Source organism: Aulostomus chinensis, chromosome 1 (genome assembly GCF_037954235.1).
Source record: "Aulostomus chinensis isolate RoL2024-O1b breed Wild chromosome 1, RoL_Achi_v1.0, whole genome shotgun sequence".
NCBI lineage: Eukaryota > Metazoa > Chordata > Actinopteri > Syngnathiformes > Aulostomidae > Aulostomus > Aulostomus chinensis.
In genome coordinates, this window is record NC_141320.1 from 62828558 (window position 1) to 62855946 (window position 27389).

At 45.4% G+C, this 27389-nt stretch overlaps 3 protein-coding genes across 8 annotated transcripts; 1 reads left to right on the forward strand and 2 right to left on the reverse strand.

The window, feature by feature from the left end:
- Window positions 1-442: 442 nt before the first annotated feature.
- stradb (STE20 related adaptor beta) lies at window positions 443-7964 on the reverse strand. Of its 3 annotated transcripts, XM_086199224.1 has the most exons (14): window positions 7371-7964; window positions 6894-6997; window positions 6620-6686; window positions 5755-5835; window positions 4755-4857; window positions 4202-4323; window positions 4018-4126; window positions 3673-3796; window positions 3423-3594; window positions 2583-2687; window positions 2237-2493; window positions 2124-2166; window positions 1566-1738; window positions 443-1420 (listed from the first exon to the last, which is right to left on the reverse strand). In XM_086199224.1, the coding sequence occupies exons 3-13, from the start codon at window positions 6629-6631 to the stop codon at window positions 1580-1582; spliced, it is 1287 nt and encodes a 428-aa protein (XP_086055350.1). In that variant the 5' UTR covers window positions 6632-6686; window positions 6894-6997; window positions 7371-7964; the 3' UTR covers window positions 443-1420; window positions 1566-1579. The 3 variants fall into 3 exon arrangements, with proteins under 3 accessions (XP_086055350.1, XP_086055359.1, XP_086055341.1); XM_086199215.1 differs by having other exon boundaries at window positions 448-1738; window positions 7371-7963; XM_086199233.1 differs by lacking the exon at window positions 5755-5835 and having other exon boundaries at window positions 446-1738.
- trak2 (trafficking protein, kinesin binding 2) lies at window positions 7646-20208 on the forward strand. 4 transcript variants are annotated; one of them, XM_086199166.1, is made up of 17 exons: window positions 7646-7765; window positions 9978-10141; window positions 10614-10805; window positions 13288-13347; window positions 13997-14073; window positions 14160-14276; window positions 14369-14587; window positions 14733-14811; window positions 14881-15011; window positions 15091-15165; window positions 15278-15415; window positions 15505-15584; window positions 16002-16142; window positions 16219-16517; window positions 16608-17081; window positions 17154-17253; window positions 17443-20208. In XM_086199166.1, the coding sequence occupies exons 2-17, from the start codon at window positions 10087-10089 to the stop codon at window positions 18209-18211; spliced, it is 3006 nt and encodes a 1001-aa protein (XP_086055292.1). In that variant the 5' UTR covers window positions 7646-7765; window positions 9978-10086; the 3' UTR covers window positions 18212-20208. The 4 variants fall into 4 exon arrangements, with proteins under 4 accessions (XP_086055292.1, XP_086055300.1, XP_086055308.1 ...); XM_086199174.1 differs by lacking the exon at window positions 13288-13347; XM_086199182.1 differs by lacking the exons at window positions 7646-7765; window positions 9978-10141 and adding an exon at window positions 13040-13081 and having other exon boundaries at window positions 10707-10805.
- On the reverse strand, window positions 18151-26946 carry trim25l (tripartite motif containing 25, like). Its single transcript, XM_086199203.1, has 17 exons — window positions 26647-26946; window positions 25931-26546; window positions 25310-25405; window positions 24996-25229; window positions 24753-24912; window positions 24632-24664; window positions 24519-24557; window positions 24395-24439; window positions 24247-24297; window positions 24112-24159; window positions 23953-24015; window positions 22997-23212; window positions 22780-22893; window positions 22516-22551; window positions 22336-22404; window positions 22140-22205; window positions 18151-21806 (listed from the first exon to the last, which is right to left on the reverse strand). The coding sequence occupies exons 2-17, from the start codon at window positions 26537-26539 to the stop codon at window positions 21232-21234; spliced, it is 2454 nt and encodes an 817-aa protein (XP_086055329.1). The 5' UTR covers window positions 26540-26546; window positions 26647-26946; the 3' UTR covers window positions 18151-21231.
- Window positions 26947-27389: the final 443 nt, after the last annotated feature.

The following is a 27389-nucleotide window of genomic DNA, read 5'->3' on the forward strand; positions in this document are numbered from 1 at the left end:
AATGATTTCAAAAAATTGTTTTGTTCCCAAATGTTTCAGCAAATATAAATTCAAGATTTGTTTTTTAAAGTTTAACAAGGTGAGGACGTCACTTGTATTAAAATGTTGCGAGCAGACGAACCCTTAATTTGGTATGGAAACCGGAAACACCGTACAGAAAAACTGGTAAGCAAAACACGGCCGAGCGAAGATATTCGGGGTTTATCTGTAGTTCCAAGACAGTAGAAGTGTTTAGTTTCGAGAATGTTTAAATAGGATGGAAAATATAATTGTCGATAGGTGCAAAAGATGCCGGGTGCATTAACTATTGTGTAGAGCGAGTGTTTGCGACAGTGCGTTTACTTTACGATCCCGATGTGCTACGTGGTTGCTAAGGGCTGGGTTTGGTTGCTCCGCCGCTTTGTTATGATTTTGTACTGCCGCTTAGTGGTGAAGTAGAGAACTACTACTTAGCACCCAGGCCACGGAGATGCAATGCTACTTTATGACATCATAACAATAGTCAAAATAATCGAACACCAAAACACACGCATGCATAGATAAATAAATAACAGCTACAGGAAGTTAGAATTCAAATGTGTATATTCAAAGATATGGTTCATAATACATGTCTATATAAGGCTCGTACAGCTACCATGTATGATATGTACTGTAAATCACAGTTCCCGTACACAGCACACATAATCACAGTTACAGGCAGATCACCATATTCAGAACGCAGGTTTCTGTTTGAACATAAAGGCATTGTTGGAAGAGGTGGTCACAGACTGGAACACGGTAAAAATATTCCTCGTTTGGCAAATCTCTGGTAATAAGGGCAGGGACGGTTCTACTCTACTGCTTCTAACGCTGGGATGTTCTGTTGCTCATTTTTATCACTTTATTCCTTGTTTCCACTGCTCGTGACTAAATAAACACTATGCGCATACGTAGGCAAACACAGCAACAACGGTTGATTTTTTATGGTTTTTTTTTTTGTTTGTTTTTTAGAAGAGGGGGCATTTTTAAATTTGTTTTTTTTTACAATAAAAGCCATTAAAAAGTCTAAATTTTGAGGTGGTGTTAAAATGTTTGATTATGATTCAAATATATCAAGGGATAAATATGAATATACATATATGAACATGTGTATTGCAAATCTCTCCGATGTACCTCAGTATTCACAGTGGGAAGATACAGTATGATAACACAGAGAAGTTCACCCTGGCGTACCTCAGGGCTCATTTTAGAGCTCCAACTTCAGTCTTCCAGGGTGTTTTTTTCCTTGTACACATTAGTCAACTGTCTATTATTGTGTGGCTCCTTTACAGTCCATCATTATCATTATCATTGTTAAGGATCTTCTTTAAATGGTCAGAGCAGCGTCTTTGATCCAGCACGTTCACAGTCGTCTCATCGACCCCCAACACACAATTCACATCTTCATCAGACAAAGATATAAAAAACAAAACAGACAAAACTAATTAAAAAAAAAGGCTCAGAGAGTCGAGTTGATAATACGAATAAAAAATAAAAGCACAGTAGGATTTGGCCTCATTGCTTTGATTGTCTTGTGTTTGGTTTACTAGTCAGGGGGGTGTTAGGTGAAGTCCCACACAGCCTCGCTGGTGTCACCGCTGACGGCTGGAGAGTGGCAGAACGATGCGGGGGGACAGGATACGGGAGGGTCCTCGGGGCTGGAGAGGGGCACTGCTGGGTACATGAGGCTGAGGAAGGAGTCTCTGGTGTGCCTCTTCACCTGGCAGAGACAGAAATACTCTCATATGTTCCAAAATACTGAATTCTCTTTTGGCAGAACAACTAAATATCAATATGAAAAATGCATCGGCAGTGAACATCCAAGAGAAAACCTACTTTTCAGAACTGTGTTGAGGTTCTTCATAAAAGATAAAACGATTCATATAAATACATCTTTAGCAATGGGAATCGATGGTAAAAATGGCCATGTGATTTGTTGCATCATGGGATAATTTAGCAGCAGTCACAACTGACATGGCTGCTTTTTTATGCAGCATCTTTATATGCACTCCACAGTAATACAATGACAGCAAGAGCTACTTTGATTTCTACTCCATGAAAATCAAATCACGGTAGCTTTTCTTGCTGCCATGGAAGAGTCCCACCTGCTTGAAGAAGGCGTGTGTCAACAGGGTTGATGCTGATGGTCTATAAGAGACAAAGACAGGTCAGACATTGCGTCTTTGTCCTGGGATCAGGGGAGTGTTTCTCTACAGACCTGCGCTCAGGTTGCTGCTGCAGACACAGCTGCACCAGGTTGTGTAGGGTGGCTGAGTGGTTTTTGGGCCCAGGGCTCTGAGGTCGGTCGGTGGGAGGGGCGGTGGCGCTGTGGGTCAGGCTCCCCGTGGCCACGCTCTCCCCGATACCAGAGTCCACCCCTGACCGCGACACTTTGAGCCCCCCCAGCTCACCCAGTGGGAAGGGAGCCACGTCAAGCAGGCAGCAGTGAGACCCCCGCAGCTTCTGAAGCAGCATCTGAGGAAAGAGACTCAAACACTCCTGCAAACAGTGGAGGGGAAGGTGCACACACACACACACACCTCCAGGACAAGTGCTCTCATTACCTGAGTGGGGGGCATATCCTGGAAGGGCACCCTGCCACTAACCAGCTCACACGCCACAATACCCAGACTGTAGATGTCTGACTTCACTCCATAACCATGCAGATCCTAGTGGACCGGGGGAGGGGAGGGACAGAGGAGATGGCAGCACCCATTAGTTCTGCAACAACTCTAAGATAAACAGTATTTCCATGACTACTCAACAAATTTGATTTCATTTCCAAAAAACTCTGCCAGGCCGAGATATTTCGATTCTCAAATGCCATGACTTTTTCAGGTTTTCTGTGACTCAAAGAACAACACAGCCTGGCGGCTTTCACAGCGGTAACTAACTGAAGAGCTGCTGTGAATTAAAATAAATCACATTACAATCATGCTGGAATAACAGCATCACAACGCTGATGAGCACAAAGTATGAAATCATGATTTGTCTCGTCTCTCTAAAAGACTAAAAGAAAACAACTGTGAAAAGGCTTGTTTTCTGAATGGAGTTTGGGTTTTTTAAGTAAATTTAACTTGTTTGTTTGGCTACATGAAACAAATATGAAGGTTTCTTTGAATTCATGAATTTAAATGGGTCAATCAAGCACTTTTCTGTTGACATCTTGGTTGGTAAATAAAGATGGAAAAACTTAAATCGTTGTTTTCTGAAACAAGAAGTGCTCAGAAATACAGTTTTTCACAAGTTTAAGTCGCTAATTCCTTCACTTTAACGGGGTCACACTGGTTAAACAGCCTGAGTAAATGAGCCTGCTAGTTTTTAAGCAATCCTGCCGCTGATCTTCAATGGAGGATGTCTGACTCCCATAAGGAAATATCGGATGACTCCTGCTCAATAAGGACCTGACGCAGTAGTTCCGGGCTGAGCCAGGGCAGCAGGGCGGGGCTGTGGTGGGGCATGTCAAACACCGCCCTCACTCTCTTCCCCTCTCGCATCATACTGTAAACACTGTGGAGCCCTGAGAGGTAGACACGCCCCTCCCCTGACAGCAGGATGTGACTGGCCTTCACCCCCCTGAGAGGAATATTAAGATATTAAAATACTGCTTCATACTTCTACGTCTCATGTAAAACAGACGTGTCCACCACTGGCCTGTGAACGTAGCCCATCCGGTGCAGGTATTCCAGAGCTTTTAGCACGCCGTACAGCAGGTACGCTATGAGAGACTCACTCATCCCGTCTGGGAAGTAGGTCCTCAGTAAGGTGTCGGCAGAACCTGCAGACAACAGGACCAACAGGACATTCTCACTGATAATCAGCAGGTTTACTTTAGATTTGAAGGAATGGTACGATTCTGTGAGTGAGACAGTGACAAGACTGCTTCATCACAGCACCAACTTGCTGTTTTCATCGCTCCTTCCATGTATGCAAGAAATCTGCTGATAGATAAACTGTCTTCTCTAATAATTCTATTTTAGAGGGATTTCCAGGACCGACCATAAGCCATGAGCGGCGTCAGGACCCACAGCTGGCAGCAGGAGCTGAAGACCAGTCGAGAGGTCAGCAGATTGGGGTGACGGAACAGCCGAGACAGCAGAACCTCGTTCTGGGATATAAAGTCAGACATCAGACCGGCAGTGAAATGAACCATCTAGAAGGACACGAGTTCTCAGCAGCTCACCATGAGCTGCAGCAGCTCCTCCTCTGTGCACTCGTCCAGGTTGGTTTGCTTGAGCGCCACCAGCTGGCCTGTAGGGATGTGGCGGGCCATATTGACCTGGCTCAGGTTATTGAAGCCTCTTCCTGCGACACAGGGCAGAAACTTCAATATTTTGTTGTTGAGTGGTCAAAAAGGAATGGTTCTATAGTTCATGAGGTACACTTTCAAAACAAAAAATTCGGATTATGTGGAAGGAAGACATCAAATCAGGATATTTTCCCACCGCGTTGATGAAGAATCGCTTTCTTATTTGTCTGGACTCTGTTTCTTATCACATACTTGATAGGTTGATCTCTTCAGGCCTTTTAAAACAATTCCGATGTAACTGAAAGCGACTGGTCGGATGCATCAAGTTACAATTACTGTTAAATAAATTCAAGAAACAGATGCAAGGAAATGAGACTTGACGATTCTCAGGCTGCCATGTTGCTTTTAGAGCTACTGACTACCGTCTTTTCACACTGAAAGTTATCAGAAGTTGTTGTCTGACTCAAGTGTGTTGTGGTGTTCTCACCCAGCTCAGCCAGGAGCTGGTAGTGGGCGGGCACAGCCGACAACCCTGTGATGTCATCGCCACCTGCTGGCCCTTGCAGAGTGTATTCAGAACCGTCAGAGCTCTGGGACGCACACAGATATTATAAAATCATTGCACAGGGTTATACAAACATTTAGAGGCTAATTACTCCTGCTTAGCTTGTAAAAACCATTGTGCTGGAGTGTGTTTGAACGACTCGGCCTGTTTCTGTGGTATAACAGTGCACGCAGGTGTAAATTACTGTTGCTCTTCAGTCCAAAAGCAGTTCAGCAAAAAAGAAAAAGAACACATGAAACAGTTTAAAAATTCTCTGTAAATCCTGAGTGAATGAGTCAAAATGAACGAAAGCACATTTTCCTGCATATTTAGGGAGAAAAAAAGACAGTGTGAGCATCGATGAAAACATTTTCATCAATAGTTTCTCGATGTCAGACACAATCAAGAATCGCAATCCAGTCAGGAGAAATCAGACATAAAAACTTAGCTGAGAAGTTAGCATAGCAACATCATGGAAGGTTTGTCATATATTTGAAACGTGCTGTCCACTGGTACTGCCTTTTGTTAGTACTTCTGACCAAATACTAAAAGTGTCTCACTGAATTTTTGTCTATATTCACCCACTTGAGTATCAGGTAAGCAGGACTTCCACACCCACACAGGAGCAAAAATATGGGACAATGTCTGCCAGGCGGTGGCGCTGTGACACAGACCGCAACAAGAGGAGGTGGGGGTGGGGGAGTCAGTCATGCAGACACATTTTTGGGACAGAGGAGTTTGCCTGAATGTGTTTAGTGACTGGAATGTTCTGAGCAGATCATTCTTAAAAATAGACACTGCATTAAGAATGATTAATGGTACTTCTCAGCCTCTGCTGCATCTAATTAGACATGATGACGAGAATGATGATGATGAGGATGATGTCAGTGGAGATGATGTGATGGAAGAGCATCCATGGGATGCCTCTCTCCATGCTACTAACCAGGAACTGGTGGCTGGTGTCCTCATAGCGCTCCTCTATGTCCATGGGCTGGACCTGAGTGTGGGAGATGCAGGAACAGTCCTAGTGAGGGGGGGAGGAGCACAGGTGAGACATGCCCGACAGGGAGGAGGACAGGTGGAGGGGGCGGGGGGAACAGAGCCCTGGAGGGGCCATAGAGAGAGAAAAAATAGTGGGCATGGAGAGGAAAAACATTTGGAGGTCACAACATAACTTGTTCACCAAATGCAGTTGTTTTGAGGTCGTGGCTCCGGTTGGAACTTGTTCCTGGAATTTAGTTAGATGATAAAAAGTGTTGCCCAATTTAGGTAGTTTGAAGTTATTTTATATTTTTGACCAAAAATGTTTCTCTCTCGACGCCCACAGATCCTGGGCCACCCCAGGGTTCAGTAGGCAGGGGAATGGAGGGTGATACCGCTTCACATAGGTGGGTGGGTGGGGGGGGGGGGTCAGATGAAGCAGAGCAGGGAGCAGCTGGAGATAAAGGCTGTGAAGGCACTTACAGTGTATTTTATCGGAAGTGCAGAGAGAATTAGAGAGGCAGCTGACTGACTGATGTGTCCCAACAGAGCAAGATAAGTGCTGCATACATAATCAGGCAGGTCCATTATGAGGGCTCCATAGACAGCAGCATCTAATATTTCCCGCCCATATATACATATTGTTAGTATACCAAATAAACAGGCGACATCTTTCAACCTCTATTGATTTCGTTGATCGGAAGCTCATAGGGAAAAAAACCCCTCAAAACACCAATTTGAAAGAGGCAGTGAGTGGAAACAGAGGCACTGAATCACGCTACCGTTCATCTCCCAGGTTACAAAACAAACCTGCATGATATTCTTACCAAGAAAGACATGGAGTCCTTTCGGCGACGGTAAAATCACGGGCTCTGGCATTCATCCGCTCGCAGGCTGCAGGAGACCGATCGCGATGGAGGGAGACAGAGGAATGAAAGCGCAGCAGTGTAATATGAGACAGACAGATACACACACGCAGTTGCGCGCGGGGTGAATGAATCTAACACACACACACACACACACACACACACACACACACACGAGCCAGCAGTCCTCAACCTCAGCCATTCATTCATCCACCAAGCGTCCGCGGCGGCTCACCTGCCACCATCAGCTGATCCGACATGTGACAATTCACCCGCGGAGATCACCGGCCAGTCCAAACGATGGCGTTAACATCGGTGGGGGGAAATATGGAATGAAGCCTGTATTCCAGCAGGAGCACGCATGTGATCAGTTACATCGCGAAGTTGTGAAAAATCCTAACAATATAGATATTTTACTATATATTACTAATTTTTCAACGTTTTTCCAGTAATTACATACTACTGCAGCCAGTTAAAGGCATTATTCGCGGACGTGTGACGGTTAACATCCGGGGACGGGTTCATCTTAAATCAGAGCCACATCATTTTAACCAAATAATGTAGGAGACGCCATAAACACAAAGCAGTTAGTAGCTCCCGTATCGGTAGACGAGTTAAAATGTTCAAGGTTCACTATAATACTTACATTAGCTTTCACACACGTCGTGTGTGTGTGTGTTCATGATATTTACTGGAAGTATCCTTTGCTTACCCTCTCAGCAGCGGCTCCGACCCCTCGACGTAAACAAGTTAAAAATACAAAGGAGAAACGGATATCTTAGAGCAGGTTCTCTTGAAAACATTTCTCCATGCTGGGTCCGAATTCTACGTATTGATCGAAAAGTAACGCTCAAAAACGCCAATGTCCAACCGCAGAACAAAGCCGGAGCCAAATCTTTTGACAGGACTTTTAATTTAACACAGACCACAAGCGCGTGATAAAGACGTCATCGCCGCCTGCCTCGTGTCACATCTTGATGACGCATCAGCTGCTTGCCGTGGCTCGCCCTCCCTTCCCCTCCATTGTTTGAGGTTTTGGTGAAGAGATTGACAGACACCGCATGATCCGCCGGGATTGCCCATGTCGTGGAATATTATTGACATAGGGTAAGCTGTATGTCTGTCAGGCATCTTTTTAAACACCTATATTGCTATAGTGCCTCCCGCTCGATGGACGCTGCTTGTTTAATCTCTCGCTAGCATTGTGTGGCTAATGCTAAGCCCAGGAAGCGAGCTGTCATCCTCGCCCAGCAGAGGAAAACACAGACGTTTTCTATTTTTATTTTATTTTTTTAAAAAACGCGAATTAGGTAGAGGACACGTTGTTGGCTCTTAATAGCCTTTATCGTCCTGAATCATATGGCTGTACAGATAAAATATATATACTACAGTAGATAGCCTGTTAGCAACTGCTGTCACAGGCGAAAGGGGGAGTTGTCTAATTCATGTCTGAAAAAATTAGAACTTGATGTGAAGGTGTTTAGCTTGCTTAGTTTGAATATAAGAAACATTAGGACCTCATTTGACATTTGTCATTTCTAATTACCGGATATTGAGGAGACTGAAGGTCAGTACGTCTTGAGGCCAGTTTATAAAATAAGTGTTTTTAATCTGAGTTGTTCTTAACCACGGCTGTCATATAGAATGAATCTATTTTTTATGGTCGGACACTGCCAGTAAAATCAGATGAATATTTAACCCATGCGGTTGATGCATTAACTGTGCCATAGTTTCCCTTGCCGGTGCACGACAGGGCAGTTCTGCTTGATATTTCCAGTTTTCTGGTTATAGTCTCTGATCCCGTCAGTGTCACGTGTTAATGCCAATGTTATTTTTATTTTCAAGCAAGTCCAGAGACTCTCCAGTTTGTTGGATCTAAAATTGTCAGCAGATCATGTCAGGAGGTACAGTAGGAGAGACTGGAGTGATGGATACCGGACATGACAGGAAACAAACCAGTGCTTTTTGTATTTCCTTTCATGTTTGCAATTTATTTTATGATTTGCAATTGGTCTTTGGATTCTAATGTTGCACTTGCTGTCGGTCCCTGTGGATGTGAGCATCCAGCATCAGCTAAATACTTGGACATGATAGGAGATGAAATTGAAAACGCTGATGTAAGCAGACAGGTCCTCTGAGACTGCAGGGACAGACCAGTATTGGTTACAGTCCTGCTGCTGTCTGTTTTACTCTGATACTCTCTGACGCTACTAACATATTCACATATACTGATTTAATTCCTAAAATTCAGCTTTACCCACAAAGGTCTGCAAGGGCATCTCGACCTCTAAAATGTTTCCAATCCGAGACGCAGGCTGTCTGTGACAGTATTACTCATGAAATGACTCACAGGCGCTCGGTCAAGATATGCTCCTGCATTTTAAACCAGGGACAGAGGAAGCATCCACAGATGATGCTATCATGAATAAGGAAGTGGAATGTTGAAGTCTCAGTGTTTGCAACAGTTATTATTCCAATATGAGCCTGTCGATACTAGTGTTATGAATAGGTCCAAAGAAGAATTCTGCCAGGCCTCGAATGGTAAACACTGAGCAGCACATGTCGGCTGCAGCATAGCGTGCATCACTGTAATCTCCTTTATGAAGCTCCACTGTTATGTAAGCAGTGTTGCCCAAGGACTCTCTCTCCACAAGCATGCGTACACACAGATGTGCATGTGTGTCTGCTGGCACAGGGCAAGCACCAAGGTCAGAGATGCAGACTGAGTTGTGAAGGACTGGAGGCTGCACATTTATTTGTACCGAAAGAAGAAGAAGCCAGTTTTAAAGCATATTTACATGGATTTTTATGTACAAAAGATACAAAAAGCCTGCTGGGATCTTATTCCTTTAAGAGCGCATATCCGGTGTCGAAGGGAGGAATCTGTTTCACCCTTTGACCCTCTGAAACACAAGGTGGAGCATGGGGACACGAGAGCAACTGCATCACCTGTTACTGCAGCTGCATTTCCTGCTGTGATGATCATCTGAGTGAAAATGTTTCCAGTCGGATAGTCGGACAGAAACGAGCAGGAATCCTTTCTCTGGGGATTAAACCTCAGCTGACACAGTTGAAATGGCACCTGATATACCAGACAGAGAGTGATTAAAGTGTCCATCAGAAGTCAGTGTGGGAGGGTTTTCATCTGGGTTTAAATGTCCCCAAGCTAGTGGGAAGGAGACTGGCAGGAGGCTAATGAAAGGGAAATAATGAAAGAAGTCAGCAGCCCACGCAGACACACCAATGAGGAGCCACAACAAGTTATTTTCCTCTGAATCTTTGTCAACTACAACCACACCAACAACCTCCTCTGTTGCAGGTAACGGTGTGGGTGTGTGCACCACCCGTCAGAGCAAGAACAGGATGTGATGCCACAGCGATAGCAGGTCCCGTATTCTGTCCAGCTCTGTGTTTGCAACATCCCCAACATGTTTGAAGTCAAACCCCGGGCGGTGGAGAAGAAAGAGTCGAGCACTGAGACAGGTAGGGTGCTATCGCAGATGCTCATCTGATTCTATCAGCTGTGCCCTCAAGTACAGCGCTGTAGTCTGATGCTATTGTTAGCTCCATCTGTCCCAGTAAACCACATATTTGCTGAAGTGGAAGGACATTCGTGTGTACAGTGCCTGAGCCAAGAAAACGCACACAAACATTTGGATGTTTCATCATCCCACGCTTGCTCTCCACTCGCTCAAAGCCCCTCTTTGTCTTTCATGGCTGTGAGTCTGCTCAATCACTGCATCCGTCATCTTTCACTTTGTTCACAAAATAAAAGCAGAATTCTTTGGAAATTTACATTCATTCACTTTCTGGCTTGAGATAAGATGGATTCCGCTGTTACGTCCATGAAGCTGCAATTAGGCTCTCGTTAGCTTAGCATGGAGATAGCATTGGAGAAATGGACTCTGCACAAAACAGATTCTGAATGTAACTTTGTCTGTCCTCTAACCCACAGATGAGGGACTGGGCAGCAGCGGGAGGAATTATGGCTCTTGTTCAGTCGGTTCTGGTTCAGTCGGCTCCGGTTCTGTCTACCTGTCAGACAGCCAAGACTGGGTGGTTTCCCCGAGCTGTTCCCCAGACGAGGGCCCTGGTCAGCAGAACGCTATCTCCCCTATGCTGGCGGAGGAGACATTCCGCTACATGAGTAAGTAAAAAAACCCACCAGTTAACTACAATTGATTGAGCTGATAAAAATGACCACATTCCATCTCTATGTTTTCTCTCTGGGGTGAGCAGATGGTGTGTGTGTGTGTGTGTGTGTGTGTGTGTCAGTACTGTGGAACATGTGAGGGATTCATTCTATTCAGCGTACATCCTTTTCAGTTAAAATCACAGGGATTTACCAGTTATTACTTGAGAGAGAGAGACACACAGAGAGAGAGAGACACACAGAGAGAGCGAGATAGACAGAGAGAGAGAGAGAGAGAGAGTCCAGCCAAGTTCAAAACCGGGGCCAGAGTCACGGGACGGGGGGGGGGGGGGGGCTGCTGGTAGATAGATGAATAGAGAGTGAAAGACAGGACGGCTGAGAGGACATGCCAGTTGTAAACATCTGCAATGAGGAGGTTTATGATCGTTTTGCTGTGGAAGGTGAGCGTTTGTGTGTGTGTGTGTGTGTGTCTGTGAGATAAATGTGAGTGCAGCTTCAGTCATGTATGCAAGGTCAAACAGAACGCGACAGCTGTGTGTGTGTGTGTGTGTGTGTGTGTGTGTGTCAGCCTGGGAAGACAGGAAATGGGCCTTTCTGAATGAATGCTTCTATTTACATTCAAACAGGGTTTTTTTTCTCTTTTTTCTGATAGACGTCACTTCCTCTGTTTTTTTCCTCTCACGGATGCATCATTTGTAATTGTTTGGCTGGTATAACGTGTCATAGCTTGAAGTAGAATAGAGCATTTCAGCTGCCAGTATGACGAAGTAAATGCAGGTTTTTTACATGCAGTGTGTGTTTTTGTGTGTGTGTGTTCAGGTGCTTTGTCACTACTCATGTGAGTCTTAGATTCAATGTTCCACTTGCCCCACTTGTGCAGATGAATGCAGCCTATAATTAGTAGCTGATGCATGTCCACATGTATGGCATGTTAATATTGCTCCTACTGTATAAACACTCCGTGGGATTTATGAGGAACACCAGACTGGAACAAATACACTATTAAATGAACCCTGCTTGTTCCAGAGGTTGTTTTAATGGTCGTTACTGTCAAACTGCATCACATGTCAAACTTATTCACATCAACTTTCTCTTTTATTGTGAAATCTGAAGCTGTCAGGGAGACTGTGAAGAAATTAAAATGTGTGAAGCTTTTTTCTGTCATTCATATATATATATATATATATAAAAATGCAGTTTTTTATGTTGGAAAGTGCTTTGATTTTGACTAAAGTGCTTGAAATTTCAATGCATTATTTAATCTAAAATCTTCAACTTTTATGGTTTGCTTTGAAACTGTGGAGACCCACCGTTGACACTTTTTTTGTTCTGCATCGGGGGTTTTGGAGATATTAGGTCAGGGTTAAGAGTCGAACATAAATATGGAAGACAATTTAAGAAGTTGCAGCAATTTTAAAACTTGAGAATATTTTAAAATGTTAAAAATCCCTCCAAAATTTGTAGTCAAGACACCAAGACCCTGAGGAACACCAGAGAAATATCCATGCAGTGATTTTGATATGGCAATATTTTTGTAGATCTCAGCCAGGATGTGCTGGAAAAGTATAAAAGTCTACACCTTGAAAATGTTTCAAAAGTGCATGATTGTTGAAAACATGAAAGTGAAGTGGTCGTACCGATGTGTAATATCTAACTGTGGCGTTTTGTCTGTGTAAAGAGAGTCAAAGTGGTTCTAATACTTTCTTGTCTGGGAGAGACTCCTGCACCAGCGTATGTGTGCATGCATGTGTGTGTGCAGGTGCCCGTGCGTAAGCAGAGCAATATCAGTCTTTTCTTTGGACTTTGCATTTATGGGCTAATCGTGGCCGGTCACTATCTTAGTGTGTGACTGCGTCAGGAGTCATATTTGTGGTCCTTTTATGAAGGCTATGATCTAATTCTGACACCGCGTGTGTGTTTGGAGATGAAATAGGTCGTCTGTGTGTAACAAAGACACCTCTCTTTAGTGGGGGTTATTTTTAAGCTGCACTTGGAGGGCAGTTGTTGAGTGTTCAGATCCAGAGGTCAGCATAGGCCTCGGATTACTGGACTCATCCAACTGAGCGGCTCCACTTCAAGCTGCCTCGCTGGGCTTTTTACATGTAATCTGCTGAAAAGTAGAGTGTTTAAAAAAAAAAAAAAGAAGAAGAAAAAAGTATTAAATGTTCTGGGCTTTTCAGTAAAAGCTGCTGGCTCATTGATTAGAACTGCAACTTCTCTTCAAACAGGTGGAAGGGGGGAGCGGTGCTGAGCTGCTGACACCCACTCAGGTGCTACAAGCAGACCAACCTAATTGACGTGTAGATTTTGGCTCTCGATTAACTAATGTTTCTCCTGGAAGTTGATTAATTGAAGCTTCAGCTTTCATTCTCGGCTACTTTCTCTCTTTTTTCTCAGCTTTCCCTCTTCTGATGTCTTTCCCTTTTAAAAGAAGCTGGTTGCTCTTTTTGAACTTTCCCTTCTTTTTTCTCACTAGCATATCTTGCTTTGGAGCCCTCCTCTTATTCCCACCCCGGCTCTCAGAGCCTCTCCAAAGGTACCTTTCTCTCCCTATCTGCCCGCCCTCCTCTGTTCTGCGACTCACTCACGTAGCGCTAGAGCAAAAGAGGGCCTTCAGACCTTGAATTTGGATCTGGAGCCCCTCTTCTCTTGTCCATGTAGAAGAAGAGATTTGCCTAGTTATAGGTTTGCAATCTGTAGAGAGCTTTTGTGTGATTTGAGGTGTTTTTAAAAAAAAAATTATCTCTGTAGTGGGCTGTTGTGGCTTTAAATTCTATTCAGACCACTAGCAACTGCATGGCGGTATTTGAAAGAACGAACTTCTGTGGAATCAACAGTGGACTAGACATGCAGTCTCGTCTGGATTGTTTGCTGATGTCATATTAATCCACCCACAAACGTACCAAAGCAATAAGGGGGGATTAAACACCGCTGGAGGACAAATCTGAATTTTAGCTGCTTAGGTTGCTTGTGGTCAGAACATGTTATTAGCTTGTAAGTGAAGTTAGCATGTTACTTTAAGTGTGCCCTGTGGTTTGGATTGATGAAGTGTGTTTTATTGTGCAGTTCCCTGCATTCATATGCACCCCCCTCCCCCTCCCCCTCCCCCCCAATGCATGCTAGACTGCATGTGTGAGTGTGTGTTTGCTGGTGTGCCCTTGAAAAGCATGTTTTTCTCTGGCCAGTCCTGAGTGCAGATCGGGTGGAGCAGATGACCAAGACTTACAATGACATGGAAGTGGTCACACACCTTTTGGCTGAGGTGGGTCTCACCTAATACACAGTATGTCTTCTCCTGAGAGACAGCATCCTATTGGGTGATTTTCACATTGTCTTGTGTCCTGACAGCGGGACAGAGACTTGGAGCTGGCAGCTCGGATCGGTCAGTCACTTCTGCAGAGGAACCACCAGCTGCAGGAACGCAATGAGGCCATTGAGGAGCAGCTAGCACAGGCCTTGGACCAGGTAGCCCACACATTCTCATGCTACATTGGTCTCCAGAGTTAAGTATCAAACTTTTCAAATAAATAATGTTTATCATCAACCACACCGGCCAGGTTAACCAGCTGCAGCATGAGCTCAGTAAGAAGGATGAGCTGCTGCGAATGGTGGCCAGTGCCTCGGAGGAGAGTGAGACTGACTCCAGCGTGTCCACGCCGTTGCGGCAGCCTCAGCCACTGGGAGGCACCACTGCAGCCGCTGCACTTAGCCAGCTGGAGTCTCTGCAGGGCAAACTGCAGGAGCTGGAGGAGGAGAACCTGGCCCTGAGGTCTGAGGTACGAACGGCACCCAGGAACTGAACAGGAAAAAAAAAAAACCTCCAAAAATAGGATGTACACATCACACACAGCTGTTGCTATGAGAAGCTGTGGTGCATGTGGAAAGAACTGACTGCGTCTTTCCTGTGTCTCCGACCCCCAGGCATGTCAACTGAAGAGAGACACCATCACCTTTGAGGAGAAGGAGCAGCAGCTGGTCAGCGACTGTGTCAAGGAGCTCCGTAAGTGAGATTAAAAAGCAATCTCATATTTGAAATTCTCATTCCAACACTGGTGGGTCCTCGTCTCAGGTGAGTCCAACAGCCAGATGGTGTCTCTGACGGATGAACTGTCTCAGAAGAATGAGGAGCTGCTCAGACACCAGGAGGAGATCGCTCAGCTGCTCTCTCAGATCGTAGAGTTGCAGCACAGAGTGAAGGAGGTAAGGAGGCCAGCCCACCCAGCGACCCCACGGGATTCCAGCGATGAATCCATTTATTGTGTGTGTCGTTTCTGTCCAGTTGGCTCTGGAGAAAGAAGAGCTGAGGATCCACCTGCAGGCCTCCAAAGATGCTCAGAGACAGCTCACAGCAGAGGTACACTCATACACACACACACACACACACACAAATAGTGTTGGATTTGACATCCTTTTTGATAATATAATCAATAACTCAACTGACTCCAATTATTTGTGTGTGTACGCAGTTGAACGAGTTGGCAGAGAGGAATGCTGAGTGTGTTGAGATGCTCCACGAGTCTCAGGAGGAGATTAAAGAACTGCGAAATAAAAATACGCCCTCTGCTGGGATCCGCAGGCACCTGTCCTACGGCCTGTACCCCATGGTGAGAGGAATCAAACACAACACAGTCGCACAGTGACTGAACCTGCCAGTCACACACTTCCAGAAACAGAATGCGTTTAACTGTTTCAGGACTCCCTGGCGGCAGAGATCGAGGGCACCATGAGGAGAGAGCTCAGTATCGAGGAAGAGACGGCCTACCAGGACCAAAGGTAGCAAATCTAACACCATAATGGTAACATCCATGATTTACAAATTAAATAATGATCTAATTTACTTTGTAAAAATGTGGAAAACCTAACTAACAGTTTTCCAGCTGTCCATAGGTTTATCCCTTTTTGAAAAATACATGTTAAACTTTTTGTATTTTGAACAACTTGATGTCAATTGATATCCTTGAGATCATATTTTTTTCTCTGAAAGTCGCTGGTAATTTTTGGGGGTTCAGAGTTTAAAGCAGCAGTGTATTGTTTGCTGAGCAGCAGCGACCTCTGCTGGTAGCAAGTGGTAAAATACGGGTTGTGAATTATTGCACTGTTGGAACATGATCTGACTTGAAACTATTGATGTTCGCAAGAAAGAGAGGAATGGACTCATGTTTGGCTCTACTTTGTCTCCGACCCGTCCAGAATTTCCCACAAGCGTGTTTTCCAAACAGTCCGCTCCATCAACGCTGCAGCACCTCGGCCAGTTTTGGCCACGCCTCCAATCCCAGGCTCAGGTCATAGCTCTCTTGTGATGACTGCCCAGCCCTTCCAGTCTGCTCAGGGGTACCAACTAACACGCTTGTAAAAAAGACAGAAGTGGACTTGAACAGTGTGACTGAGCAAAGTTTTATGTTTGCAGTGAGGAGGTGCGATTGGGCCAGCCAGGCTCCCCGGGAGGAAATGACCTCATCAAAGCCCTCCATCGGCTCTCTCTACGGCGACAGAACTTCCTGTGTGAGCGCCAGTTCTTCCAAGCAGAGCGTGAGAAGAAACTACAGGCCCTGGCAGGGGTGGAGGCAGAAGGGGAGGGAAGCGGCTGCAGCTCGCCGATGGGCAGCGTGCTCTCCTCCTACTCCAACCTGTCGGAGCTCTCCATCAGCTCCAGCGTGTTCAAGACCTTCCTGCCTGAGAAACTGCAGATTGTCAAGCCCATGGAAGGTAACACCCACAGTCCATCTGTAGCATTGAAAACTATACAAACACACTGGATCTTCATGGACTTGTGAAACTTTGTGTCATTGTTGTCAGGCTCACTGACACTCCATCACTGGCAGCAACTGGCCAAACCTCACCTAGCCACCATCTTGGACCCCCACCCCGGAGTAGTGACCAAGGGCTTCCGCCCACTGGCTCAGGATGCTGTGTACCACCTGTCTGACATGGAGGAGGACGAGGAAGATGGAGAGGAGCGAGAGAAGGGGGCTGGTGTCCTGGAGAAAGGGGCTGCAGAGAGAGGTAAAGAAGAGGAGGAAGAGGACGAAGGCGGGATCGTCTTCAAGGTGCACTGTTCGTCCACTCCGGAGGAGAGGAGAGAGAGAAGAGAGTCAGTGTCACCACTTCCTGTCCCTGTTCTCTCTCCCACACCTCCCCCATCACCGGGGACACTTGCCACCTCCTGGTCTGTCACTGAGAAATCCAGCCTATCATCTGCGCCCATCCCTGGAGTCTCCACAGCCTCCGTCCAGTCAAGTCAAGTGTGCGCCTCATCCTCCTCTTCCTCAGGTAAATATTATCCGACATGAAGAGCAGTACTTCTGTCACAACTGTCCTTAACCTGATTTGTTTGGTGTTCAGTCCAAAATCCAGGGAAATGTCAGAGCTCCACCTTCTCCACTTACACCTTCACCACCTGCCGCATCCTGCACCCTAGTGACATCACACAGGTCACCCCAAGGTCAGTCCTGTTACAAGGAAGAAGGATGTTTTTGCCCTTCGATGATGACTCATAATGATGAATGAGCGGAAGCAGATAGATAATTTAGCTCGCTAGTGAATTCAATCTCGTGCCATCATGGTTGACCTTACATTTAGTCCTCTTGTCTTCAAACCAAATGTCAACACCTCATCTCTTCATTCTTTTCAGTTCTCAGTCGTCCATCATGGCCAACACCCCCAGCTCCATGAGGACAGGTCCCAGTACCCCTGTGACTCCCTGCAGACTCAGCCTCGGGGAATCTTTCCCACCTCGACGACCTCCTGCAGCCACCAGTGGCCTCGCCAAGTTAGTCTTGGAGAGAGGCATTTCTGCACAAGTCTCCACAGACACCCCTCCTCCATCTCCCAGACCCACACCCAGAGAGCAGCCCCTCTTCCGCCTTCTCCCAGGTACACCGCCAAATTCTCCCTCACACTCCCCCGCACCCTCCCCTGTGCCCATGGAGTCCCGCCAGCACCCTGCTGACAATTTCCTTGCTTCACGCCCAGCGGAGCTTTTTCTCCAGGACGTTTACGGCTTGAATCTGGGCCGCGCCCCCCATCCAGACCTCCCAAGCCCCTCCCAGGAAGCCCCACCACTTGCTCAGTCACTCAAGACCACTAAAAGCAGGCTTGATCCTGTTCATGTCGGCCTGCTGGAAAGGCTGCGACGGCTGGGTTTTACTAAGGTGCTCCACGGTGCAGAGCCACGCCAGGATTCCACCTTTGTGTCCGCCGGCGGAGGGAGCCTGTTGGACGGTTTGAGGCGTAACCAGAGCCTCCCTGTACTGATTGGTGCACGGGCAGGAAAGTCGGCTAGTAATCCACCTCCTCCTCACCCCACCTCCTTGGCCCTCCCCCCACCACCCTGGGGAAACCTCAAAGAAAGGCGTCGGCACCTCGCCTCCCATGCTCTGCCCAGTTCAGGCAAACACTGATGGAGGAATCTCCTTTCCATCTCCTTCTTCCTTTCCCCATCTTGTCTCCTCTCTGCCTTTGGAGGGAGTTGTCAGGGCATCAAGTGGGCAGAAAAATCCCTCCTTTTTATGACTTCATTTTAAAGCACAACTTATTTGAACTGACTGTTTTTAGCGAAACCGCAGTGTCTACTCATATAGGTGTTGATATGACGCTAGTTATTAAGGCCTTAGCTTTCCTCTGAATGGGTTCTGGAGCTCTCAGTACTTTCTCAGCCAGGTCCAGTAGTTTTCCTGTGAGACTCTGGGTGTTCAGGTAGGAGATAGAGGAGATGGAGAACATGTAAGTGATGTTGAAGGTTTGTGGATGTGGACTTAGGAAAAGAGTGGGGACAAAGAGAGAGTTGAACGTGGTCTCTGCATGTTGAGTCATGCCAGAAGAGAAAGTGAAAGAAGGTGAAGAAAGAGAGGACAATCCAGAGTCTCATGATTTTAAGGGCTGTCGTGGGTTGGAGAGGTAGTATTGGGAAACAACAGAAAATCCAACTTGATTATTACGCTTGCTTCCACATACAAATGTCTGGAGTCTGTAACCAAGTATAATACAATGGGAATCATTTCCGTGATCCCCAATATGTGTGCAGGCGAACACAAGCTACAAGTTAATAAAAGGCTTTTACTCTCTGGAGTGTTCCATGCGGATCTTCCACACGTCAAGATTTCAAAAAGGAGTCAAAAATAGCATTTCACCGGGCATTTCTGTCACCTTGTATTATACAAAATTACTGACACCAGACAGGCGTGAGGACAAAGACTTCTTGCTGGCTTGTCCTGCAAGAGACATACTGCCAGGCCAATCGAGTAGTCGGACCATGCCTCTAAAGATGCCAGGATAATTCTGATTTTTTTAACAGTAGACCATTGTTGCACGGGTGTCTGCAAGTCCATGTGCCGTGCCCCTCCCTGCCTCCTGCAAGTGTCATATGTCTGCATGACATGTCCAAATGGCCTGCTACCTGCCTACAGGTCCCAGCATGCACCTGTCTGTGCTGATCAGGCTGAAGGTGAAGTCAGAACCAAATCAGATGCCAGGAAAATGCATTTTCCTTCAGGTCCTTGCGTGGTTTTTAATAGTAAGAGGCCTTAAGTAGAAGCCAGCACTGTTCGGACTTGTTTATGTATATATTTGTTGCACAGTGGGATTTGAAGTTTATTTGGGCATCACTGCTTTCTTGAAAACAATTCACCACACCGACAGGCTCACTGGGCCTTTAAACGAAAAACAGGATTGTTGTCATTTCAGTTTTTCTGCCATCATTCTTATCTCAGGCCCAAGAGATATTTCGATTTGTTATGAGGGAAAACCACCGGCACATTGTCGTTGTTGCCAGTCACATCCAGATTCATGAGGACGCATGTGGTTCACAGTCCTGCGGGTATCTAACAACATACATGTTCTGGATCTAAGGCAGCGGTGCTTTTGTTCATCATCAGTCCAACCAGACACTAACTGCACTTTTACTTTTGTATTTAACCTTTGTTTTACAGATGTCACCATATAAACTAACATTAATGAGAAGGTTTGTGCCTGTTATTCAAGGCTTTTTGAACAATGTGTGATTTTAATGTATTTGTACCTTTTTGTTTTTTTCCAGATGTTGAGGCCCAAAAAGAGAATTAACATCTATTAATCAAGCCAAAATAACACTCTGGCTTGTACATGATGCATCTAGTGTTTTATTTATCCATATAATAGATTTAAGCTTCAGGAAGAAGAGCTTCAGTTTAATGTTTGTAGGATTAGGGGAAGACAGTATGTAGTCATGAAATCTGCTTTGTTCCGGTGATGTCATGTCACATTGTCGCGGCTCATCTCGCTGGTGGTTCCGGTTTGGCCAAAGTATGAAATGTACATCAAGTCCTCATGCCTCCCTGCCAAGACCATGATCCTCTGTAAACTACTCATAACTATTACTCAGTTGCCTCTTTTTTTTTTTTTTAAATAAAAAACAAAGCAAAAGAAAGAGACTGACTCTTTGGCTTATTGTTACTTGATGGAAGTGCTTGGGTAGAAAGTCGCTGACCTGAAATCAGTGAGGGAGATGTTGCATCATATCTGGTGCTGCACGATTATCATGGCAAAATTCTTCCTCACAAAAATGTTGATTGTTTTTGGCAATATGGACTGTTAGCATAATGCTTCTAGTCAGTTTCCTGAATATTACATGGCTTTCTTTAACATAATTAGATTTGAAATAATAAGACACAGTTTACAGGCATTCTAGCAATTTTATGTACCTTAAGAGTTTATCTGATGATGATTTAGAAGGTAATATTTGCAAGGGCCCAGTTTAATTTGTTAGCATGCTGGCATTTGCTAATAAACAAGCAGGTATTTTCTGTCTTTTAGCATTTACTGCTTGCACAAAATTAATGATTAATCCTTTAAATGTCATGTTTAGTGACAATATCAGGATATCGTGACCTGCCAACTCGAACTGAAGTTGTATTTAATAACAAGGGAAAGCTCATGTTTGGTTCGTATACTTTAAGAAATCACTTCAACTTACCGGAAGCGGGGACCATTCCTGACAAAACCTGAAAATGAGTATTCAAGCTAGATGACACTATAGGGCTGTGTTGAAAATAACGCGTTTGGCTTTCTGTAACACAAAAATGTAAGTTTAATCAAACCAATTTTGTATAATAGTACAAATTAAAAATGGTAAAATGAGTGACAGTTTCTATGCTAACAAACTGATGATTTAGCAGGTAGGTATTTGTGTGAGCATGTTAGTAAGGAAATCCAGCCAATTAAATATTTGGTGACAAATACAACATTTCTGTATGTTTGACCTTATAAATACAAGCTGTCGACTGATTTCCAGCTAGCTGGAGCCAAACAATGCCATGTCTTTTTTTCTGTGCCCCAATTGCATTCATAATATGACAAATAAATCCTGGCACAACCACATTTTACAGAAACCTTCAGTCACGGTCCCCAAATAGTTTTCGATGTGTCCCATCTCCAGTCTGTGTCCTCACATGGGACAGATCTTAATGCTGTCAGAACTGGAGCTGAACTGTCCCAGGGCAAAGTCCAGACCCACCCCGACTCCACAGCCCACCCCGAAGGCAGCGTAAAGAGGCTGGGTGAAGTTTGCACGGAAGGTGTGAAGGTGTGTCATGCTCTCAGCCACGCTGTAGAACGCCAGCATCCCCACAGACAAGTCCAGGTAGATACCCAGACGGGGGGAGTAGGTCACAGGTATATCCCTCTTCTCATTGTCGTGCATAGCCGAGCAGCAGGTGTCAGACAGCTCAAGAGTCCAAGACTGGGCGTTGTAGCCAATTCCCGCCCTGGCGTCTGAGCCTTTCCTGTTCACTGCCCCATACGCTACGCCCATAGAGGAGCCCCGGCCTCGCCACTCCACCTCCCAGTAACAACGCTGGGCATAAAGTGGGCTCTGGCACATCACCTGGGTCCAGCCATCAAAACGCTGAGGAGTCTCAGCGTAAGGCTGTGCCGCCGCCTGCAAGGTGGCTTTCGTGTTGCCCTCGGAGAGAACCAGCCGTCTGTGAGCTGTGTTTGGGTCAAGGGTCAAGCTTACAGAATCTACCAAAGAATTAAAAAGTTTTAGTCAGAACTGGTAAGCTGTGGAACCCGAGTCAGGGAATATTAGCTCAAATTTCCAAAGCCAAGAAACAGCAACACTCATCTCCATGACAACAGCACAAACTGATGACCATACGAGCCAGAAAAAAAGCAACCACGAGGAGCTTGAATCGAGGCAGATGTAGCTTCAAAAAGTCCTCAAGTCGCATCACCATTGCACACCACAACAGACAATATGGTAATTTTCCAGACAGTTTTTCTGGTGAGAGCCTGAGTACTTCAACACAGTTATGTCTCTAAAATTAAGTGTAGCAATTAATAATTGAAACTCACACTGGAGGAACTCCTCTCGTGTCCTCGGCTCTGGGGCCTGGATGCTATCAATGCTGATTTCTCTCACTGGAGGGAAACAATATTTTACATTGTTTTATGCTCACCACATCATAATATTTCCTGTTTATTTGCAAAATACATTCATTTCTTGTCCTCATATATTCACTGTTATTGAAAAAGATGTTTTCACTCTTACATCCAGGGAAAACAGGAGTGTGACTCATGGAGTCTGCAGGAGGCGAGTCCAGGAAGAGACTGGGGTTAACTGCAACCGGTGAAGAAGAGGGTTCAGAGAGATGAGAATCACACAAACATTCAAGCAATGGGACATGCAAGTTATTAAACTTCCTCATACTGGATAAGGCAACCATCTTACCCTCAGTTGGCGTTTCAGGTAGAGCGGCCATCGCCCCTGTTGGACATAAACAGAGGACATTTGAATTGGAGCAATTTTAAATGCACTGAGACAAGGCAGGTTCTGGTTCATTGTGGTGAGTCTATTTTGAATATTCATTAATTCATCTTTCAGTAAAAAATAAGCAACATGAATTTATGGTCTAGTCAAAGTATTCCAGGAGTTTGCAACTAAAGACAGGAGCACTTCACTGGAACAAGAGTATAGCATGCAGTCAGATCCTACATGGGTTTGCTCCAGCAGATGGTGTGTTACTGGCAGGAGTGACGGGGGTGGCTGGGGTGGTGCCACGGCGATTGGAGCGAAAGAGGCTGCTGATTGACGCCATCCGACTGAAACCTGGCAAAACCAGAAGGACAAGACAGAGGACAGAAATGCTGAGTTTTCATCAAGGCTCGGCCAGTTGGTGGTGCTAATTCACAGTGTAAAGAAGACCCTCTACCTCCAGTTGATGCAGGTGCAGGAGCCGGGGCAGGAGCTGGGGCTGGGGCTGGAGTAGGAGTGGTTTGGATGTGAGTGGGAGTATGGGCTTCTGAAGGGACAGCCTGGCTCTGACTGGACCTGCTCCAGAGAGACTGGGACTGTCTGCGGCTGGGAGTGGGACTGGGGCTGGGCCTGGGGCTCGGAATGGGGCTGGGACGGGGGTTGGTCTCCCTTCCTGTTTGGAAGGAACAGGAAAAGAGATGCAGCTTACTCTAGAAATGAGTCAGTCACCAATTGCAACAAGAAAATACCATATATCTATAAAATTCAAAAGTTCTGTACAAAAACAATATTCCTCCCCCAAAACATTTGTTGAAGCTGTTGTTGGTCTACAGGTACCGAAAACAAAACTTGAAGAAAAGAGTATTAGTTACCCCGGCATCCGTGTCTTGCAAACGCTATGTTAAAGCTATACTGTTCAACCCTCCACCGGCATGAGGTAGATAATAACAGAAATTTCATTTTTGGGTGAACTATCTCTTTAAGACACAAAAGGTCACATGAGCAAAGAAAAAGGAATCAAACACATACTGATCAAGCCTGATCAACAGATACATCTGAGATTTTGAGGGTTGGAGTTGTACAACTGAGTGTCATCTGCATGGCGGCTCAAACGCAACTTAAAATAAGTGTAATATTTTTGGCATTTATTAGCTAGAATGAAGCTTTAAAAAGATGAACACATGTAACAAACACAAAGAACCCACAACGGAACCTGGAGGAACACCACACGACAGAGTTGTAGAAAAAAAACAACCCACTTCCTAACTTGTACAATCTGGAAACGTGTCAAATGCAAAAAGCTGTCCTACCAGGCCAGCGTCTCCTATAGTTTACTCTGGTATCTTGGTGCTTTATGCATAATCAAACCAGAATTACCAGGAGGTCCTGCCAGGAAAATGACACAGAACCTACCCGTGTCTCTGTCCTCTCTCCTTTGCCTGTCTCGCAGTCTGGGTGAACTGGTGTTTCCTCTGTCTGCAACAAGGGGGACGTATAGCTTCACACACTTTCACTGCTCCATCCATCAATGCTACTGCCACTGCAGGTTTAATATTCACTAAAGGGTCTCACCTCGTGGCGTGTCTCTGCTCCTCACATCCTGACTTTTATTGCCTAAACCTGTATAAGAAGGTGTGTTTTTTAATCGTGACAACATTTTAAATGATTTTCTTATAATGTTATACACAATACAGTGAATATCAGTACCCAGTCCTCGTCTGTCTGTGCGTACTCCAGATGAGATAGTAGGTGTGGAGGCTTTGATGAGTCAAAAAAACAAAAACAAAAAAACGGCAACAAAACATTATGAAATGAAAAGATAAAATGGTGGCAGAGAGGAGGACAGTGGACATACCTGGTGACCGGCTGTTTGTGTTGCGTGAACCCAGACCAGAAAACACTACAGGAAAAAAGTTGCTTTACGCCATGTTTTCTTTAATGCTAATGGCAAATTTGTCATAAGAAAATGTAAAACTCACATTTTAAAATTCCGGCCTTTGCTCCTGAATTGCGGCTGGCTACAAGAGATAAGGGATCATTATGCGACCTTTATTACTGTACACTGATGTTAGATTAAATGTTGGGAACTTACAGTCTCTCAGAGTGAACAGAGTTGTGTCATTAACTGGAAAACAGAGCAGATTTAAAAAAAAAAAAAAAGTTAAGGCTCATGAAAAAATGAGGATAAAGGATGGACGGACGTAAGATTTTACCTTGTTTTGTGATCTTGCTCAGCTCCTGGTTACACAGGTCCTCAACCTGCTCCCTGAGGTCCAGGATGGCATCCCGTACTGGCTCAAAGGAAGCTTCAAGGTTGACCTGGACAGGTGGAAGGTCACCCGACTCCAGGGGACTGCACATGGACTCGCATGTCTGAAGGAGAGTTATACCTTTAATCAAATGGCGTGCAGAAGTCTTAAACTATTAATATTCCATAACTGAAATATCACATGTACCTGCAGGTAGCGGATGTGGTCTTCACATTGCACCAGGTCCTTCATCTCCGTTTCCCTCTTCCTCAGGACCTTGATTTCAGCCTCAAGATTATCAACCACCTCCTGGGCCTGGCCCATCTTCTCCTGGCCCGCCTGATCCAGCACCTCCTCCAGCAGCTCCTGCAGACGCTCCACCGAGCGCTGCAGCTCCATCAGCACCTGCTCCGTGTCCGAGTGCACTCGGTCTGCTGAACGCTGCACATGTCGGATGCAAGATATCATCCCAGTGGTTCATGAGAAATGTGGTCTTCATTTTAGGATGTAGTGGAACCCACCTTCATCCCCTCCATCATTTTCTTCATGTCTTTCAGCTCCTGCTCTCTGTCTTTCAGTCTCTGCTGGTTTTCCGCCTGCATCTCTGACAAAACTTTCTGCACATGAGAATGAAAACAATTAACAACAGGAGCTACATGAGAGGGTGGAGCTTCATACGTGAGTGTTCTAAATGGACAGGAATGTGGTTTGGAATGTGCTCAGCCAGACCGGAGCATCTGTCCCATGTAGGAGAGGCAGACACTTAAAACTGAAACCCATCACACAGAACAATGAGTGAGCACAAGGGTGTTAAGTGTCCCCAGCAGTAGAGAGAACAGCTCACGTCCCACACAGCTGCTCAGCATCTACTGTTCATGTTCAACTGAAGCCTGTTCTTATACATGAAGACTATGGAAAAAAAAAAACCCTTATAAGATGAGATGTTGTGTGTACTGTATGTCGCATAAGACACATGTCTCAAAACATAATCATAAGTGTGATTCAATTAAAGTAGTTGTTTTTCAGGGAAGTGTGTGTTACATCATCTGTGTCAGGCTGGTGAAGGCACATGTTGTTAAAACTCTTAAAGGTTTGTGTGTCTAAAGGTGATCGATCTTTTCCCAGCATTCATCGCTGCCTACCTGCTTCTCCATGCGTTCAGCCTTGGTTGAAACGCTTTCGTGACCTTTGTGCTGGTTGCTGGTGCACAGCCAACAAATGAACATCTTACACTGGCGACAGTAGAACTCCTGCAGGTACTTGTGCTGGGTGCAGATCTTCTCCGCCAGGTTGCTGGTGGGTGCAATCAGCTCGTGCTGCTTTAGGGACTTCTTGGTTTGGTGGGGCTTCAGATGGGCTTCACAGTACGAGCTCATGCACACCAGGCAGCTCTTGACCGCTGCCCTCTGCTCTCCTTTGCACATGTCACACTGCACAGCTGAGGTGGAAAGCTTTCCGCTGGATCTAGATGAAGAGGAGGGAGGCCCACGTCTGCTTTTGTTGAGGTTGCCTTTGCGTAGCTGCTCCACAGCCTCGGCCAGCATGGTGTTCCTGGACAGAGAGGGCTTGGGGCAGAAGGTCTGGCGGCACTGGGGGCAGCTGTAGATCCCTTTGGGGTCATCTTTGCTCCAGTAGTCCTTGATGCAGGCCATGCAGTAGCTGTGTCCACATGGGATGGTGACTGGATCATTAGGGAGATCCAGACACACGGGACAGTTAAACTGCTCCTCTGTCCACAGTTTAGCGCTCATGTTGATGCTGCCAAAAACACAAAACAGGTACGACCCTCAAAAATATCTAGCAAGATAAAGCAAAGAAATGTAAGACAACGATCCAGAGAGGTTATTCCTGAACTCACAAGAAGAAGAACGCTGCGTCTCAGAGGTGTTCACCTCAGGTGAGAGCAGGGAGGGGCCAGAGCCACCAGGCAGGTCGAGCGGGGAAAACGGGTGTTGGTGGAAAACTGCTAAACCTCAGAATAAAGGTGAATCAGAGAGGTGGATCATTTCAAGAAACCAGCGCTGGAAGAATCATTCTGAAAACCCTGCAATTAAAATAATGAGTCAAAGCATCACACATGAAAGTAGTCACTCTTCAGATAATTGGCATCTGTGACTGAAACTTGAGTGGACGGTGAATGCATCAACATATAAATGGGTACTGCACCCTGTCAACGTGGAGCAGGTTTATCTGAATTACACACTGATCATAATAAATCAACTACTAATGCTGTATAGATTATTAATTTGAGCTTCCTGGTGGACTTCCTGGTGGAATCATATGATCATTTACCCCAGAGAAGATGTGGCCAAATTACATATTTATTGATTACCAACATGTATAACTGTATCACGAACCAAGAGAAGGCATAAATAACAGCCAACAAGCTTTTTCATAACCTGGCGAACTTTGTAATAGTTTATAACTGATCTTCGATTGCTAGAAAAGAAATTTTTGTTATAATAATTATAGTTTGTATTGTACAAGCTAATGGGGCTGCACGGTGGTGCAGAGGTCACAGCAAGAAGGTTCCGGGTTCGAGTCCCGGCACGGGATCTTTCTGTGTTGAGTCTCCATGTTCTCCCTGTGCCTGTGTGGGTT